The sequence below is a fragment of the Musa acuminata genome, chromosome BXJ2-9, assembly GCF_036884655.1.
Source record: "Musa acuminata AAA Group cultivar baxijiao chromosome BXJ2-9, Cavendish_Baxijiao_AAA, whole genome shotgun sequence".
NCBI lineage: Eukaryota > Viridiplantae > Streptophyta > Magnoliopsida > Zingiberales > Musaceae > Musa > Musa acuminata.
The window spans coordinates 49,836,712-49,853,476 of NC_088346.1; the positions used below are offsets into that span (position 1 = coordinate 49,836,712).

Consider the following 16,765-nt stretch of genomic DNA (forward strand, 5'->3'; position numbering starts at 1 on the left):
TTGCTGCAACCGATGGTTGTTTTGCCCTAATAAATAGTATAATACTATAATGAGCTTTATTTATATCATTATGTGCTTTTCTTCAAGTCCTAATAAACATAAAAAAAATGGCTTATTGTGAGATGATTTATTTTGTGAATTTGTAGGAGTATGTGAACAACTTTTCTTCATATAAATATAAATAGCTTTATTTAAATATTGATATGCAATTAAATCTTGACAAGTTTTGGATTGATTTGATTCTGCAGAACTGAATGGAAAGATGGATGATATGGATATGAATGGAACACGGCAATTGTTCATACAAAAGACCACTTGGTTTCAGATATCGGTCGCATCAGTACGTTACGTACATCGGTATATGATACGATCCATTCGTATTATTTGTTCCGATGATACCGGGAGGGGTATAAGTGGTCGTCGGTCCGACAGATTGCTGAAACCAAGATCGAGTATGTTTGTCCTTTCAATTCTTCTTCTCCTTCTACAGCTATAAAACCAGTTGACGGGAACCACCAGGAGATGCGATGGTCAGCTCCAAGTTGAGGAGGTGGTTGGCAGCCGAGGCTCCACAGCCGGTGGAGCCGTCACCCGAATTGGTGCTCCTCGGAACTGCAACTTCAGTTGCATCCGAGGAGTGTATACTCGAACCCGAATCCGTCTCTGTTGACTTGTGATGGTTGACCGATGAGAGAGTCAGCTCGCAGTCGTCCATCTCTTCTTCCATCTGCATTAAAGATTCGTTTTTGTTCTTTTAATAGATGGGATTCATGTGTCAGTTTGTTTGGAGGAAGTTGATCCGTAAGCATGATGATGATGATGATGAGGTAGATTTGATTTAATGGGGGAGAGCAAACCTTGTGATTCTGGTCCGACACCCGATCTGGATGAATGTTGCTCTTCCTCGAGATCCACTCTCTCAGCAACTCTTCCACCGACGGCCTACAGAAGTCTTACACGAGCGTTAAAGAGCGTCACACTAGATATGGTGGGTGGGGGAGCTCGACACCTACATTTGGAACATGTACTCGCAGATGAATGCGGAGCTCCGGTGTGGATCTTCGGGAAGACCTGATGAATCATGCCGTGGTCTCCTTGGCCTTTTCAGATTATCTGCAAGTTTGGCTGAGCTGCTCGTGATTCTGTACATCTATCACGGAAGAAGACAGACACACGGTGAGAGTTGCAAGGAGAAAGAGAGAGAGAGAGAGAGAGAGAGAGAGAGAGAGAGAATTAAGGAAGGATGGATGGGAACATACATACATACCTGCAGGTGGCTTTTGACGTGAGATATGGTCAGACCCTTCACACCCATCAGCTGTAGAATCTGCTTTGGAGTTGCTTCTGCGGACAAACAAGTAGGATGGAATTGAGATCAGCACGACCTAAGTAATTAATCTCTTCTTCTTGGTGCTACCGTCGCTTTGATTACAACGAAGCATACAGTTTTCGCATTCCCATGTTATGACAGTGAAAACGATATGCCCATTTGATTCATCATCTTATACGCTTCGACATTCTTGCAATGAATGTTTAAGCGGTGGGGAAAGAGAGAGCTTCAGGATTTCTACTTCTGCCTACAGCTTCGAAGAAGCGGCTATGAGGCTATCAATATTCTTATAATCGTGTACTAGAATTACAATTTAGATAGATAGATTGATAGATAAGAGTTGCAGTTAAGGGTATATAGACTTACTGTTCCGTCCTCCAAGCACATGGACAGCATCAACGAAGCGGCCATGAAGCTCCTCCGTCCACCGAATACGCGGTGTTTCTGATTTGTTGTACTGTCTCACCCCTCTCCTTACCAGGCATGCCATCTCTGAAGCTCTGACCTCTTCTTCTTCTTCTTCTTCTTCTTCTTCTTCTTCGTCTCTATCTCTTTGAGCTGGTGCAGAATGATTACTACCACCTGCTCCGATCCAACACAAGAAATCGGAGCTGCAATTAATCCGATAGCTTCTATATGTAGGTTGGGCTCTTGTGACTTGTTCCAGTCAAACATGTTTTATTTCTCCAAAAAGCAGAACAAAATTCTGGTCTGAGAAAGGTACGCCCTGTTCTTTCCCACCTTACGACATCCATGACGTAATGCAAACTTTGGGTTGTATCTATCTGTGTCGACAACAAGAAACTCTCCCACACTTGAGTACGAGCTTTTTGGGGTGATCCGCTGTTTCCCCTCTCACGAAGCTTAGGGTAATACGACCAGCAAACGTGTCATGCTAGCAACCCCAAGTTCCTTCCAACCTGCATTTTTCACATGTGATGATGATGATGATGTGCTGCAACTTTTGCTGCTTCCTTTTCCATGTCCCCATTTATATTTATATATTTATATTTATATATAAAAGAAAGAAAGAAAGAAAGAGAGAGAGAAAAGTGTGGCATTGTTTAATGGAAATTGTTTGTCTCCATCAACTCTCAATTTTCTTGGTCACGTCTCCAGCTTGACTTGATAGCCCGAGGTGTCCTCCTTTTTTTCCTGCACATTAAAGATGTAGTAGGTTGTCCACTGTCTGAACCGGTAGACCGCAGCAAAAACGTGAAGGCAGTGTGAAACTCTCCGAGCCCGTCGTCACGCGTGGTAGCCAGCCAGTTGGATTGCTTTCTCTTGTTTGTTGTCTTCTTCTTCCCATCGATGGGAAGGAAGCCTGGGAGTTGGGGGGGGGGGGGGGGGGGGCACCGCAAATAAAGGAACCTGCTACAGAGGTCGGCACCGCCTTTAGGTGACGATGACAAAAAAGGCTTTGTTTGGTCAGAGCAAAGAGACGGATTAATTAACGGCGACATTAAGCTGCGTGTGGCAGAGCTCATCATCTTCTTCCTCTCTTTGGTTCATCCAAACCTGCGAGGAAGAATTTACTTTGGGGGAAGATATTGGTGTTGGGGAGTGAATCCTGCAGCGTTCTCGATGGAGATGGGCTACTGTTAATGAATGTGTCATGCGGCTGGAATTCTTCTTTCCATCGACTCCAACCTCGGTTGTACTTTTTTGTAAGGTTGTGATGACAGCCACGAGCGCCACATTTCAGCGTTTAGACAAGTCCAACACCAATGAGTAAGTAGTGGTAGGCAGCCATGGATGGAATTCCAAGTCTCTGCCCACAAACATTGAATTTGCGGGCTCCGATAATTGACTCATCGCCGTGGATTATAAGGGTTTGGCGAAGAAGACCGAGATTGTTGATTCCGGTTCCAAAATTATATATATATTGGGACCATTTCCATTTCCATGGATTAGCGTATTTGTCCAAGTCGCAAGCTGTTCCAATTCCAACCATACCACTTATTTAGCTCCTATATTAAATTGAGATAAACCATTCAAGTATATGTATGTCCAACTAAGTGTGATGTGTTTTTTTTTTTACCCTCTCATTGAAATGATTCTAGCCGATAATTTGAGTCTCAAATATCCTAATAACAACAAAAAAAGAGTGAGCACAAATACTTTTAAATATTCTTTGAAGAACTTTATAAACTTAACTCGATCGAAAGGCGAAATCGACGTCTAAGTCTTTCTTAGGATGCATTTGAAAACACATTTAATGTATATTTTTTTTTTCTTTTTAGAGAAAAGAGTCTGAGTGAATGTATAATTATGAAATTACATTGAGTTTTTAATAAATAATAGATAAAAACAAATGCTAAAGATGCTAATTAATACTACCACAAGGTAATAATATGAGCATTTACAAATGTGATTTAAAAAATATTAATTAAATATCAATTCATAATTGAAATATATATATATATATATATATATATATATATATATATATATATATATAATGCATATTTCAAATATATTTCCAAATATATCCTCAAATTATCGGGACTCTCTCTCTCTCTCTCTCTCTCTCTCTCTCTCTCGGATGGTGTCAAACCATCAGAACCAATTTTATCTGCAATTCCTTTTCCATGACATGTAGCCTTTTCTTTTTCTTAGGGTATATTCCACTAACAATATAAGATTACAAAAGATCACTACCACCACCAACGATGATCTCCTCAGTCTTCACAAAATGAATCAGAAGAACAAACAATATATATATATTAACATGCAAAATCAGAGGTAACAATGTTTTGCGTTTCAATAGATTTAGTCTCGAATCAGTACCTGCAGACTCTTCTTCCTCATCAAACAAGTAGCATGCTAGCATCCGAGGAAGACTTCCTGCTATTTTCTTTATCCGAGGAAGACTTCACGGTTCTCCCTGTCTTCTCATCTGAAAACATGAAATCACAAACGTATGAACAGTGATTCGGATGTCCTCAAATGCTTGCTATCCCTGCTTCGAACACACTTCTTCCTTGCGTGGCTTATTTGTGGTGAATCATCAGGTTTACACAACAGCATAAATTATTAGTAGCATATACGGCGTAAGCCCGATTCAAAATGCTAAATACGATTGGCCTCAACTTGTTATCGATTCTATCCGATGCAAACCCTCTCTTGGATCCCAGTGACTTGCTTTTCTGCATCCTTCTGCTCTTCAACCGACAACTGACCTTCATGAAGCCACGGTTAGATCCCAATGAATATTCGTGTCCATAGTATCTCAATCCAAACCCACCCTTGGATGCCTCCGTAATGGATAGGTAGAAAAAGAAGGGATGGGATGAGTACCTCAGGAATAAGTACTTCGATATAGGTTATCTGTAACCTGTCAGCCAAATGAATAATAGGAAAAAAAAGGCAGCCAAGTGCCTTCACGAATGCCTTGAGCTAACAAGTTCTATGTCAAATATGAGAGTGCCAAGTGTTGAGCCTTCTCCATTGGCAAGACGCGTCGGGTTGAATATGGTGGTAAACAGCCTTTGCCGATCAAAGAACTGCAGATCAGAGGAAGTTGAAACATAAGATAGCTCGACAAGTCCAACTTAATATTGAAATTAATCTAATTCTCGACATTGGTGCATAGACAAGTTCAAAGACCAAGAGTTGAATGCATGCCCTAGAATAGATATACTGATGCTTCTTGAGGATGTTCTCAAGGCTGCAATATGTACAAGGCAATAAGAAGCTTCAGAATGAGGCAGGTTTTTGCAGGAGCTAAAGAAACAAGTGCCTCGGTGGAGAGTAAACTACATACATTCGGTGGTATTGGTTCCTGGGATGTGTTCTGATATCCTTGTGATGGTGGTATAATGACACGTCGAGTACCTCCTACCTTCATTGACTTCACCGCTGCTTCAATGCCAGAGATAACCTATATGAACATAAAGCAGTTCAAACGGGATGATCATAGACATAAAGACAAAGCCTTCTTAACCCAAAATCTAAATGACTCTACATAGCTGTTTTGCAGCTGATTTCCCCTCTCGCCTGTCTTTGTAACAAAGTTACTCATACTGTATCTAATTTGCTTCTTGCAAACTCTCCTGCAGCTTTTACCTCACATCCACCTCAACATCCTCGCGCACATATTTACAGAAATAATGCCTTTGAAGATCATTAAATCTTCAAAAACATTATATGTTTTTTCTTGTATCAAAGCAGGTCTAAAGTCTTCTACTACAATCAACTGCAACCACCTTATACTTTTCAGGACAGTCTCGAGTTAACAAGATATTAGGTTACACGGAGTTCGATAGCTGGTAAAATATTCAGCTCAATAGATATTACACTGACTTGATCCAGTCTTTTGTTGTTGCTGCCGTACATCATCCTTTTTTAGATTGAATTAAAACAAAAAGACTTCCTCTCTTCTCATTAAATCAGCAAATTAACAGAGAGATAATCGTATATCATCCAATAAGAAACCCGCATGATTGGTGGCAAAAGTAACGTTTGAGCTAATGCCCAAAGATCACAACAGCGTAACAAGCGATAAATTGTGCAATGTGGCTTAAAGCAACATACGCATACTCCTTAAACAGCACCGAGGTCCAGTAATAAAAATCGATTTTGATAAATTAAAATTGATTTTGTTAAATATAAAATCTAGTGTACCTTTCCAGATCCAAGAACAAATAGAAACGGAACAGGATCACCCATCGTATCCTTGTGATCATAGGTTGAGTCAAAGCGCCATCCTTGTTTTGCTGCCAACCTTCCATAGTAATGAATAGATACCTTGATAATAATAAGCAGAATCGGTCAGCATACTTGATCTTAAGCTAGGAAATTAACCGCTATTGGGATTTATCTGCATAATAGTATAGGAAACGAGCATATACAAGAAAAGACTAAAGAAATGGCTATGTTAGTAGCCAGGAAAAGAAAAGCCCACACCCGACCAGCAAGTCAAGATTCACATAGCTAAAATATGGACAAAGTTACATACAACTTTTTTCTTAGTAATATAAATGAAAACAGATTTGTCTATACTGGATATTTTGACCGAAAATAACAAAAAAGAAAAGTAGTTTTAGGCATGAACCGAAGAAAACAAACACAAATTCTACATTAAACTTGAATTCGATCAATATAATTCCAACGTTATTCTCACTAAAATTCTTTAAAGAAATTGCAATTCGTTACAACACATTCGGAAAGCTTCCTTCGATGGGACGATATATAACCAGACCAAGAATGCATCTATATGTAAATGAAAAGCTCTTTACCAACAAGATCAATCGGCACCTATGTGGTATCAAATATAACTTGCTCTCTTTATTGAAACTCAAACCGTGAGTCTCCTTGATAAACAAGTATTGAACACTCGGTTTCCGGGACGAGGATGTTCAAGCTAAATCAATCAATAGGTTACGAGGTTTAAACACCTGAAGAAATATAACCATCAGTCGGCGCACGATACAACCAGATTTATGTTAGAGAAAGAGGAGAATGGAGGGAAGAAGCAACAAGAGAATGGCGCCACTCCAGGATTACCTGATCGCCGTCGATGGGGGTTTCACCGGAACCTACGCGGAGGTCGAGGGCCTTCACTCCGCCAGAGCCAGGGATCTCGAAGAAGGCCGGGGCCGAAGGAGCCGGCGGCGACGGCGGCGGAGCAGCCGCGGAAGGGGGGAGGTCGAGGAGGGGCACCGACGAGAGGAAGGCGGCGGACGAGGCCAGCAGAGACCTTCTCGTGGTCAGGCGTGGAATCAGAGGCGTGACGGGTTTAGGAGGCAAGTGGGGATTGGACGAGGAGAGCGGAGAGGCGGAGAGCGTCGCGCAGAGGGCGGTGCCCATTTTTCTTGTTCTGTTTTGCTGGTGATCGACTCCAAAATCGTGGAAACTAAAAGGAAAAAGGAATCCACATAAAAATAAAAATATAAATAATTGAGATAAATACTTGAAATAATTATTCCAGAATTATTATTAACTTTGAATTGAAATAATTATTCCAGAATTGATAATTCAATTTTAACAGATGAGACAGACTAAGGCATCAAAGTTCTTCTTTCTATGCTTGCCATCGATATATCTCAATTTGAAGTGAGATAGATTAACTTTGAATTTGGTATTTATTATCAAAAAATCTTATAATTAATTTGTTATGATGCAGAATAATAATATTTAACAAACGAAAAAGATCAATTTTTATTATGTAGAATAATATGTAATAGACTAAGATGAATAAAAACGCCGTCTGTGGGAATCGAACCCACGACCACGTGGTTAAAAGCCACGCGCTCTACCGGCTGAGCTAAGACGGCTTTTAATAATGAGCAGGATAAAATATTTCTAGAGGATGTCTATGAGAAACCGCGTTGCGATCGAGAAGTTGATGCGTCGACACGAACAAACGCGTCGATGGCGACGGCCAGCGAGAAAGTAGCCATTATTATACTCGGCGTCGGCATCCGGTGGCGGGCCCAGAAGAAAGCATCAATCAAGGCTTCGTATGTTGATCTTATCCTCCACGGCCGCGTCGTGCGGTAAAACTGCTGCAAGCCATCGGTTGGCCACTCGAAGGACCAAGTAATTGTTGACTCGGAGGGGTCGGATAAACATCCCCATCCTGCTTCGGTAAAGGCGACTATGCTGTGCAGATCATTGTAGAAAAGTCTTTCGTTGTGGTGGAAACCAGCGTGTCGGAGGACGCAGGGAGGCAGCGCAGAGAAGACCGAGGAGCAAGGAGGAAGGGAGCTGGATGAGCCATCGGAAACGTGATCATGAACGCGGCGAGCCATCTCAGGAGGTCGCTCCTCCTGTTCCTGTAAGTGAGAAGAAAAGTAGGAGTTTTCTGTTCATCAGATTTGTTTTTCAGGTTTCTATTACAGTGATAGGTTCGTTCATAGCTGTAATTAGATCCGGTCACAGCATCTTATGCACGCCGATCGCTACTTGAGATCGTGGATCTGATCCTTGTTCGTGCTCGTGCAAGACGGATCAGTGACTATTGTTGTATGTATGTAATCACGAGTCGGAAGTCAACTCATCTGTTTTACTTACTTCCCTTTGTGTTCTTTGTTGAGGGCGAGGAAGGGAGTACAAATAAAAGAGAAGAGGAGATCCGAAAGATGATAACAATGATATCTACCCAAGCTTTCCTACTGTTTTCATGCATAAATATATATATTCGTAGCTTATTTAAGATCAACAACCATCGTGATCTCTGTGGAACAGAATGAATGGAGCGGTGAAGAAGGAAGGTACCACATCATGGCAAGAGGCATGAATATAAGTTGGGGCGACGATGATAGATTCTGGAAGTGGCATCGGCTTTCCGAGGAAGAGCTTCGTGAGCTTTCCATAGATCCAGAGAAGTATGAGATTTAGATTGTCTTCCATCTTTATGTGACACGCTGTTGAGATCATCTCTGCTGACTACACCTGCACGCTCATCTTGGATGTCAGCCGGCTCTGTGAATACGCAGAGCTCAATCAGGTGAGTTGGCTGGAAGCAACAAAGACGCTGGACCTGGATGACGAGAAATACAAGAAAGTGTTCGATGGTTACCAGGCTTGTGAGATTTTGTACAACATCAAGTTTAAGGTCGATGCTTTCGGGTGGCATGGCGTCCCCGTCACCTTCCAAGTGAACACCCCAACCCAAGATGAGGGCTATACGAAAGATGAGAAGCTGGAGTCATACAGAAAACGTACCAGCGGGTGGCAACAGATCCATGGTGGCGAGTTCAAAATACCTAAAACTGAGAAGAAAGGAAAGGTCAAGTTCGGCATGTATGAAATCAAGAGCCAGAGGTGGAAGGGTGGCATTCTTCTCGCCGGCGTCACTCTTAAGCTTCGCAAGTCTGCCACCACCGATTAGATCACCAAAAGCTTCTTCTGGATCTCAGTATTTATTGTATGTGCCCTTTGTTTGATGTAATGTGTTGGGATCATAGCTTCTTCCCTTTCGATGAACCATGTTATCGGAGCTATAAACTTTTGTGTGTTTCATGGAATGCAAACTTCATGTACTTTCACCATCGTAAAGGGTGATAATAAAGAACATCGTCGCTGTAAAGAAGAATCGGCTGACAGATTGATGATGCAGTCGAAAACATGCAGAATCGTTTGCATTGCTCACCTTAGAATGTCTTATATCTCTCTTGCTGTAAAAGGAGTCCTGGAGAACAGCATGATGAAATGTACTGATACTGACAGGGGATCGAATCGAGCCAGATCATTCAACTTTGACATGCAAAGATTTGCTGCTGGCTCTTTTTGTGCACCGTTTCTAACGATGCAGATTTATCCCAGTCGCTGCAAAGCCTATCGATCTCATCTCCTCCTCCTCCGACGAATCCAGTCATCCCCGCTTGATTTGGATTTGATGACGATATGGTCAACTTTGGCGTCTGAATAAGATGGCAGAAGCGATTGATCTCTCGTCGTTTCGATCCTCTCGATTTGAGTCGATAATAATCGTCAAGAAAGTTAAATTGAGTAGATTAGATAGAGAGTGGCGAGGAGAGGACAAAGGAAGATCCAAAACAAGCAGATTCCGCGTTCATTCGTCGCTTGGCTTCTCTGACCCGTTTGTCTGGTGCGTGACGACGAAGACAGGAATGCCCGAAGCAACCGAGTATTCTATATATCAGCCTGTCTTCCTCTCATCCTTGACATCGACTCCTACGCCTAACTTCTTCTGTGTCGGTGGCTTAATCCATTCGGACCCAAGATGAGTTACTATGCTCAGCAGCAGGCTCCTCCTCCTCCTCCTCCTCCTCAAGGTATACCTCTCTCCATGTAATGAAGTCGAGCTTTCCCTTTTCTCAGAGATCATGAACATGCAACGGCAGCTGTTATTTTTGTGTCCGCTGTGTTAGATCAAACACTGTGGTGTCAATTGATGTTGAAGACAAGCACGCAACTTTTTCTGCTACTTCCACTCGTTCCATTACAGCTTCTCTCGATCTAACGAAGTGCGTAAACATGCAGCTTATCCCCCACCACCCAGTTCTTACCCTCCGCCGGAGCAGGCACCGACTTACGTGGCGCCTCCGCCGGCAGGCTATCCGACGAGGGATGGCGGCCTGAGTTCAGCACCGGTTCCGATCGAGACGAAGAGCCGTGGCGATGGATTCTGGAAGGGATGGTGAGAGGCTTTCCTTGATCCGAGAATATCTTCTTCTTCATGTTAATTTGGTCCTGTTCTGACATGGGGGCTCTCTCTGCCCTCGGTTGTGTTGCAGCTGTGCCGCTTTGTGTTGCTGCTGGGTTCTGGATGTGTGCTTCTGAGGATAGCAGCAGGATATATACCGAGACCTCTACTTTTCATGATGCAGTTATCATTTGTGTGTTCTCTATGTTTGATTATGACATTTTAGTATGAGAATTTGTTGTTCTTGGAGTGCTAATTTCACAGATTGATCTTTTTCTTATTTCCAAGAGAGCTTTAAACCATGATTGTTCAGTGCTTGCTACAAGGAATTCCTGAAACAGCAAAAAGAAAGAAAGAAAGAGAGGCATTGCTGTGCTGGATGTTGGGGGCTGAAGCTCCATATAACAAGCATACTTGGTAGTAACATCAAGATCATCCCTACTTTGAAGAACATGAAACTCCTTACCCAGTTCATTTTGATTGCTCGAAATACGAATGAGTAATTGCACCAGATCTGAACACATTTTTCCCAGGCAGACCATTCATGTCAATCCATCAACTTCCTGATGATAACTTGCAGTGTATATTAATTACTCGCAGAAAACTGGAAGTGGAGCCAACAACAGTAACCATCGAAACCTTGAATTATCTATCAGATCCATACTGCAAGTATCAGATGAATTGCCGTGGTGACAGGGAGAGCAAGTTGAGAGTCAAATTTGGCAGCTGGGGATTCGCATATGATCGAATAAATCCCTGTGAAAAGTTGGATTTGCCTTGATCTTCAACATACTGGGCGTCTGCAGGTCAAGACATTCTGGAATAAAGGCCCTGTTTTCCTGAGACAAAATAAAAAGAGACACTTTCTGGTTTCTGCAGAGGTAGAATCAAGAATGCCATCCTTGACTTTAGCTCCACTCATCCTTTGTAACCCAAGAGATTCCTTGAGAATCGCCTTTCTTCAATCCAAAGCTATCAGAAAATGCAAAATTAACCCTAATTTGACTTCACATCCATGCCGTATTGATATCTTCTGCAAATAATACTCAAAAAAGTAGTTCACATATGACACTTAGCTGCTTCTTTTAAAAAATTCTATTCTCCATGTTGATCAGAATGTCGTCTCTTAGGTTCTTGATCCCCCAAGTGCAGTGAAACGCAAAGGTCTTCACCGGATAAGTTTATTAGTGCAGACACATTCTTCCTTTCCAGATTGTCTTCTTCAGTGCGATGATTAGGAGACATGCTAAGTAAGTTCGGGATAAAATGATGCTCTTCCACATTGTTTGCAACCTCAACCGTATCCACCTGAAACTCGATAGCTACTAAAGGTGCATCAGCTCCTGAACCAGAAGCACCTTCAGGAGGGAACTGCTGAATGTTACTGCCTAGGGGCTCATATATCTCATTAGCCTTTTCATTTGGAAGGTTCCCTAGAGTTGGATATGATTTGCCAACATTGGAATTGATAGCAGCTGCTAAAGCAAATCTTTGATCCTGTAGTGCATCTTTAATAACAAGTGAAGGAACAAAATATATAAATGTTTCAACAGAGGAAGGTAGGAAAATATTGCTCAGTGATATGAAATATTTTATGGCTCGATGAAAAAGTGAAATAGCAAACCTTGAAGTCCTTCGCTTGTTGTTATAAGATCAAGTTCCAAAAGATCAAGAAGACGACCCAGATCAACTCCACTAGTCCAATTCTCAGGAGCATGGCCACTTTTAAGCTTCAACCTCCCCCTATTCGCAGTCCCACCCCAAATGATACCTATAGGTTTAGGTTTCTCAGCATCTTGTCCTGTTAGGATTATTAGGCTCCCGCTGTCACCTTCCAGATCAAATGTGTGCTGATTCTCACCCACAACAAGTAAATCTGTGAAGAAGCATATCCCTTTCTCATCATTGTATTCAAGAGCATAAGCCATAACAATTCCATTTGTCAATCCAGAGCTTCTTCCAACCTTCACCAACATTTGATTGATGATTGCAGATCTATAACCTTAATATCTCCAATCTCACCCAGTCCTGTCACTGAAGTAGTAACACTAGACATATCAAAGTCATCAGCGAAGGTTATAAATGCCCCATCGGCTCGAACAAAGGTCTCTGCAGGTGCATCGGAAGGCAATAAGAATGTTGGGAACCAGAACATTATTCAACAGGAACAAGAAAGAGTCATATTTAGATAAATTTTGAGGCATGTTTGGGAATCATAAGATCACAAAATGTGTATAGTAAAAAACAACAAGTCACGATGACCAAACTATTCAGTTTGGATACATGCATCTTTTCCCACTATTGAATGTACAATACAATATCTCTAGTTCAATTAAAGATAATGCAAATCTCTTTTTATTTTTCTAGTGATGTTTTCCTATGATTCCCTCTACCTTTCTTCGCACTACTAATACTAATTGATTCATCTTGTTCAGATAAGGCATATATAGGTCTCCTTTGAACATATTTGTAATATCTTAAATGATTTTCCATCATTTTATCCTGTGGAAGAAACAATTGTATTTATTTAAATCTTGAACAAGGTAGTACAGGTTTCAGTTGCACCAAAATGTTCAGCTTTCAAATCATCTTCCAATATATGAGTTGACATTCCTTTTAAAATCTTTTATCACAAAGCTATACCTATATTGATAGCATGACATGACATACAAATGAAGAAGCATTCTTAATAAAAGGTAGCTTTTTATCAGAAAGAACATGGTGTTGAACCTAGATATAAGGCAATACTATACATGTTAATTCAATGTAATAGCAAAATTTTTCGCTGTATTACCTGGGTTTGTTCCAGCATAAATCCCATACCAAACATCATCCGTGATGAAAGATGTTGCCCTCTCAACAGCACCTAGGTAGACTCCAGGTCCAAGGTTGGGTGGTAAGGGATGAAACATCTTTTGTTTAGGATAGTCCAGATCAACTGCAACATGCCGGTTTGTTAGGAAACCAACTTGTCTGTTGCCTGTACGACTTTTCACGATGGCACCTAAAGTCCCATATGTCTCTTGGCTCGCAACCTGATAGTAAGAGTAAAAAGTTTTTAAGGTAGAAACTGATAGCTCATACCAGATCAAGTATTAACATGGACAAATTCATGAATTTGATGAATTTAACATTGCACATGCCGCACAAAGAAAAATTTTGATCCCATCCCTAAGCGATAGGGACAGAACAACATGGAACTCTATCTTTGATGTGTTGGCATTAGATGAACTAGTGTAGCTGAACAACATGGAATTCACTATTAACTGGTTGGTGCAACAGTTTTTATGCATATTGCAACAACAGCACGGATAACTAGCACAATAGGCTGAAAATAAAAACAGAGAGCACAATCTGTAACCAACATAATACTCATTCATCAAGCAACCAATGTTACTTTCCATCAGAACTTCTACAAGTGCATCTTTTCTTTCATTTGCATGGTTAATGAAATTCCCAGAAGTCATGCATTGCAAATTGATGTATTTATAGATATGCAGTCCAAGGCTTGTAACTCTATACATGCAAATAAAAACTGAGCTAACAAATATTCAACCATGTCATTACATAAGAAGTACCTGAGACCCTGAACCGATGCACGGGTCACTGCCTCGTAAACCATCTACAAGCTCATTGTACAATTGTTCCTTGGAGGTTGGTGTTGGTACACCATAATAAGAAAATTCCACAACATCCACATCACACCATACACCTCCTGGTCCCTGCTCGTGCCAAAATTAGCATGTATCAATACAGTGAAGAATAACCGAGATAATTAAGGTGCCAAGTAACTACATAAGTCAGAATGACCTCGAAGATGACCATGGTATAGTCTGTAAAGGTATCTTAAAATATATCCTCAATCTAATAACACCAAACCATCAGAAAAAGAATTTCTTATTACCTCAAGGGCAGATGGCAGGATTTGGTCATGGTTGAGCCATTTCTTGTGAACTTTCCGTGCAACAAAAACAATAATTGCTGGAATGTCAGTCAATGTCCCCTTCCTGATTCGATAGCCTATGGCTGTACCAAGACTGAAACGACGAAGGATTTTGCTGTGGAATGCTCTTATTGTAATTAAATCAAGTAGTGTTGTGGCTTGCTGCCCAGTTGGCAGATGGCCAAGACGTCCCGGCAGTACACCTTTCTGAAGGTTCCCAAAATAATTAGCTCGATCTTCAGCAGCACCATGCATTAGAGTAGAGGTAGGCCATGAAAAGAATGCAGCATTACTTTCAGAGTGCTGACAACCAGATGCAACTGGTTGGAGAGGAGATGGATTACAACAAGGTAAGTGGTTGCATAAATTTCTCTCCATGGCCATGGCCAACTCTTGGATTGCGTTGATCCTCAGTGATTCCCCTGTGTCTCCGAAAGCCTCATCGCACATGCTAGGCCCACATCAAACTGATCTGCGAGCAATCAAGCATGCATAGGCTAATTGCCATTGAAAGTGAAACCTGAGAACCAGAAAATAAGGCCCCATGCTTTGAATCTCTAGACAGGATGCTCAAAATAGAATTGAAGACTATATAAACCATTGAGAATATAGGGATTGCAAAAACGCCCTAAAAGTTGCCAAAAGAATCATCTTAGTAGAGGAAGAAACCTACATAATACATGAGAACTAAGAAAAGCATATGATGGTAACACTTAAAGAATTTCTCAGTTGCATTCCCTACCTTCCTAAAAGAAGAAAAGCAAAACTCATCCTCAAAGGAGAGGAAAATAATGAAAATAAAAAAATTATCAGAAAAATGTTACACACAAAAATAATCAGAATGAATGTAATCGTGAATTGCATGTGAAAAAAAAAACACACACACAGAACTTGGAATCTAAAAGTGGATACATGAGAAACAGATTGCGCATTAGAACAAATAATTGCAATAGCAATAAGCGTGTAGGTCATGCAGAATTGGAAAGGACATGCAAGTGATATGAAGGAAGAAGAGTGACAGTTTTCACGAAGTTTCAGCAAGTAAGAAGCGCGAAAAGGCGATACCGTTTCTTCCGAGATCGATCTTTGCGCACAATGATCTCGGAGAAAAGGGAAGAAAAGTGGCCCGGATCAACAATCTCGAACCTAATGAATTCCAGGCAAGCATCTCAAGATGGAATCCTCTCTCAGCCCACCTCACAAACACCAGATGCGGCGATCAAATTCAAGTCCAATCCTTCTCTTCCGGTCGCACGTAACATAAGACACAAAAGCGTCGGAAACCCGTCCAAGATCAAATCTTTAAGCCTCGAGCAATATTTGCAGGGTTTTCTGGAAGGAAGCAGAAGAATTAGGAGGTGGAAGAGAGACTCACCTCTCGATCAAATGAAATGGAAAGGTACTGAAACAAGGTTTGATCAAAGGATCCTCCGACGCAGGTGTTTCAGAGGCCTCCGTGGGTATGGGGAAAGCTGCCCACCTTGGCCACCGGATCGGAGGAGAGAGAGCAGAAACCACACTCTCTTGGGGGGCAGGCAACCACTGTAGTGAATATACAAGTATCAGGATGTAATAAAGTAGTAGAAAGATAAGATACACATTTTATTTGTGCATATTTCGAAGCAGTAAAGATTTTGCTGCAATTAGTGCTTCGCATATCACCAAAGATAAAGATTCATTGTAATGTTCATAGATTACCAAAGAAAAGATGAAAAAGTTACTTCGGTGGCACAACTTTTTTATGGTAATCTTATTCTTTTATGAAGGATAAGTATTTTCATGGATTCGAGTGTCACCACTCGAATTAGAAAGGAGCCATCTTTCCATCCACTGCAGTTCTTCTTATCTCAACATCATGGCCAACATAAGGAATAATTATTGCTCTCTCGGTTGGGTCACCCTCTTCGCTTCTCATGATATGGCCTTAATCACAGCTTAGATCCGACAGGAATACACACCACACCACAGCTAAACTGGAGCAGCAGTTACAACATCTGAAGCCTTTCACAGAGTGAGAGAAAAAGAGCAACAACAGCAGGCACACGTTCGTCGATCATACCGCGTCACGAGTTATCGGTGGAGTAGCCATGATGGTTTGATCTCAGCTCAGGTAGATCGTCGGTGGATACGCAGACACAGTAGGTATTGCCCGATAACAATGCCTGCCTGCCTCCCCAAGCTGTCCGACCGCACACCAGCCTGCCTTGCTGTCCCGTACAAACACCACCACCGATCGATCGACCTCCGTACCCGGCCACGGCGTAGAGACGACCCCCCGTGAAAGATTAAGTCGAGGGTACCTACCGTGGTGAGCGGGGAGAGTCATCGACCTCACGTCCGCTACGGTTTCGCGGACAAATCAGCTCACAACGTCGCG

General features: G+C 41.7%; 3 protein-coding genes, 1 long non-coding RNA gene, 1 other non-coding gene and 1 pseudogene across 9 annotated transcripts; 2 read left to right on the forward strand and 4 right to left on the reverse strand.

Annotated features, from left to right (window-relative positions):
* Positions 1-229: 229 nt before the first annotated feature.
* Positions 230-2,219, reverse strand: LOC135586736 (myb family transcription factor MPH1-like). Of its 2 annotated transcripts, none has more exons than XM_065123769.1 (5): positions 1,697-2,219; positions 1,268-1,344; positions 1,014-1,150; positions 858-942; positions 230-751 (listed from the first exon to the last, which is right to left on the reverse strand). In XM_065123769.1, exons 1-5 carry the CDS (start codon positions 1,818-1,820, stop codon positions 491-493), a joined length of 684 nt encoding a protein of 227 aa, XP_064979841.1. In that variant the 5' UTR covers positions 1,821-2,219; the 3' UTR covers positions 230-490. The 2 variants fall into 2 exon arrangements, with proteins under 2 accessions (XP_064979841.1, XP_064979842.1); XM_065123770.1 differs by having other exon boundaries at positions 230-727; positions 1,697-2,218.
* A 1,807-nt stretch (positions 2,220-4,026) lies between these two features.
* LOC135623870 (peptidyl-prolyl cis-trans isomerase FKBP17-1, chloroplastic-like) lies at positions 4,027-7,187 on the reverse strand. Of its 3 annotated transcripts, XR_010491530.1 has the most exons (5): positions 6,839-7,180; positions 5,957-6,079; positions 5,097-5,213; positions 4,631-4,836; positions 4,027-4,512 (listed from the first exon to the last, which is right to left on the reverse strand). XR_010491530.1 is itself a non-coding variant. In XM_065127314.1 (4 exons), the coding sequence occupies exons 1-4, from the start codon at positions 7,139-7,141 to the stop codon at positions 4,714-4,716; spliced, it is 666 nt and encodes a 221-aa protein (XP_064983386.1). In that variant the 5' UTR covers positions 7,142-7,179; the 3' UTR covers positions 4,027-4,713. The 3 variants fall into 3 exon arrangements, 2 of the variants coding, with proteins under 2 accessions (XP_064983386.1, XP_064983388.1); XM_065127314.1 differs by having other exon boundaries at positions 4,027-4,836; positions 6,839-7,179; XM_065127316.1 differs by lacking the exon at positions 5,097-5,213 and having other exon boundaries at positions 4,027-4,836; positions 6,839-7,187.
* A 348-nt stretch (positions 7,188-7,535) lies between these two features.
* TRNAK-UUU (transfer RNA lysine (anticodon UUU)) lies at positions 7,536-7,608 on the reverse strand. The gene has a single exon. It is a non-coding gene; the product is annotated as a tRNA-Lys (tRNA).
* Positions 7,609-7,868: 260 nt separating this feature from the next.
* On the forward strand, positions 7,869-9,427 carry LOC135581214 (uncharacterized protein PHLOEM PROTEIN 2-LIKE A4-like). Its single transcript, XM_065127319.1, has 3 exons — positions 7,869-8,111; positions 8,522-8,661; positions 8,753-9,427. Exons 1-3 carry the CDS (start codon positions 8,046-8,048, stop codon positions 9,165-9,167), a joined length of 621 nt encoding a protein of 206 aa, XP_064983391.1. The 5' UTR covers positions 7,869-8,045; the 3' UTR covers positions 9,168-9,427.
* Positions 9,428-9,914: 487 nt separating this feature from the next.
* LOC103999500 (uncharacterized) lies at positions 9,915-11,943 on the forward strand. Of its 2 annotated transcripts, none has more exons than XR_010491534.1 (4): positions 9,915-10,074; positions 10,283-10,439; positions 10,537-11,326; positions 11,576-11,943. It is a non-coding gene; the product is annotated as an uncharacterized LOC103999500 (long non-coding RNA). The 2 variants fall into 2 exon arrangements; XR_010491535.1 differs by lacking the exon at positions 11,576-11,943 and having other exon boundaries at positions 10,537-10,862; positions 11,046-11,455.
* Positions 10,570-16,762, reverse strand: LOC135623871 (protein NARROW LEAF 1-like; annotated as a pseudogene).
* Between the last annotated feature and the right edge of the window lie 3 nt (positions 16,763-16,765).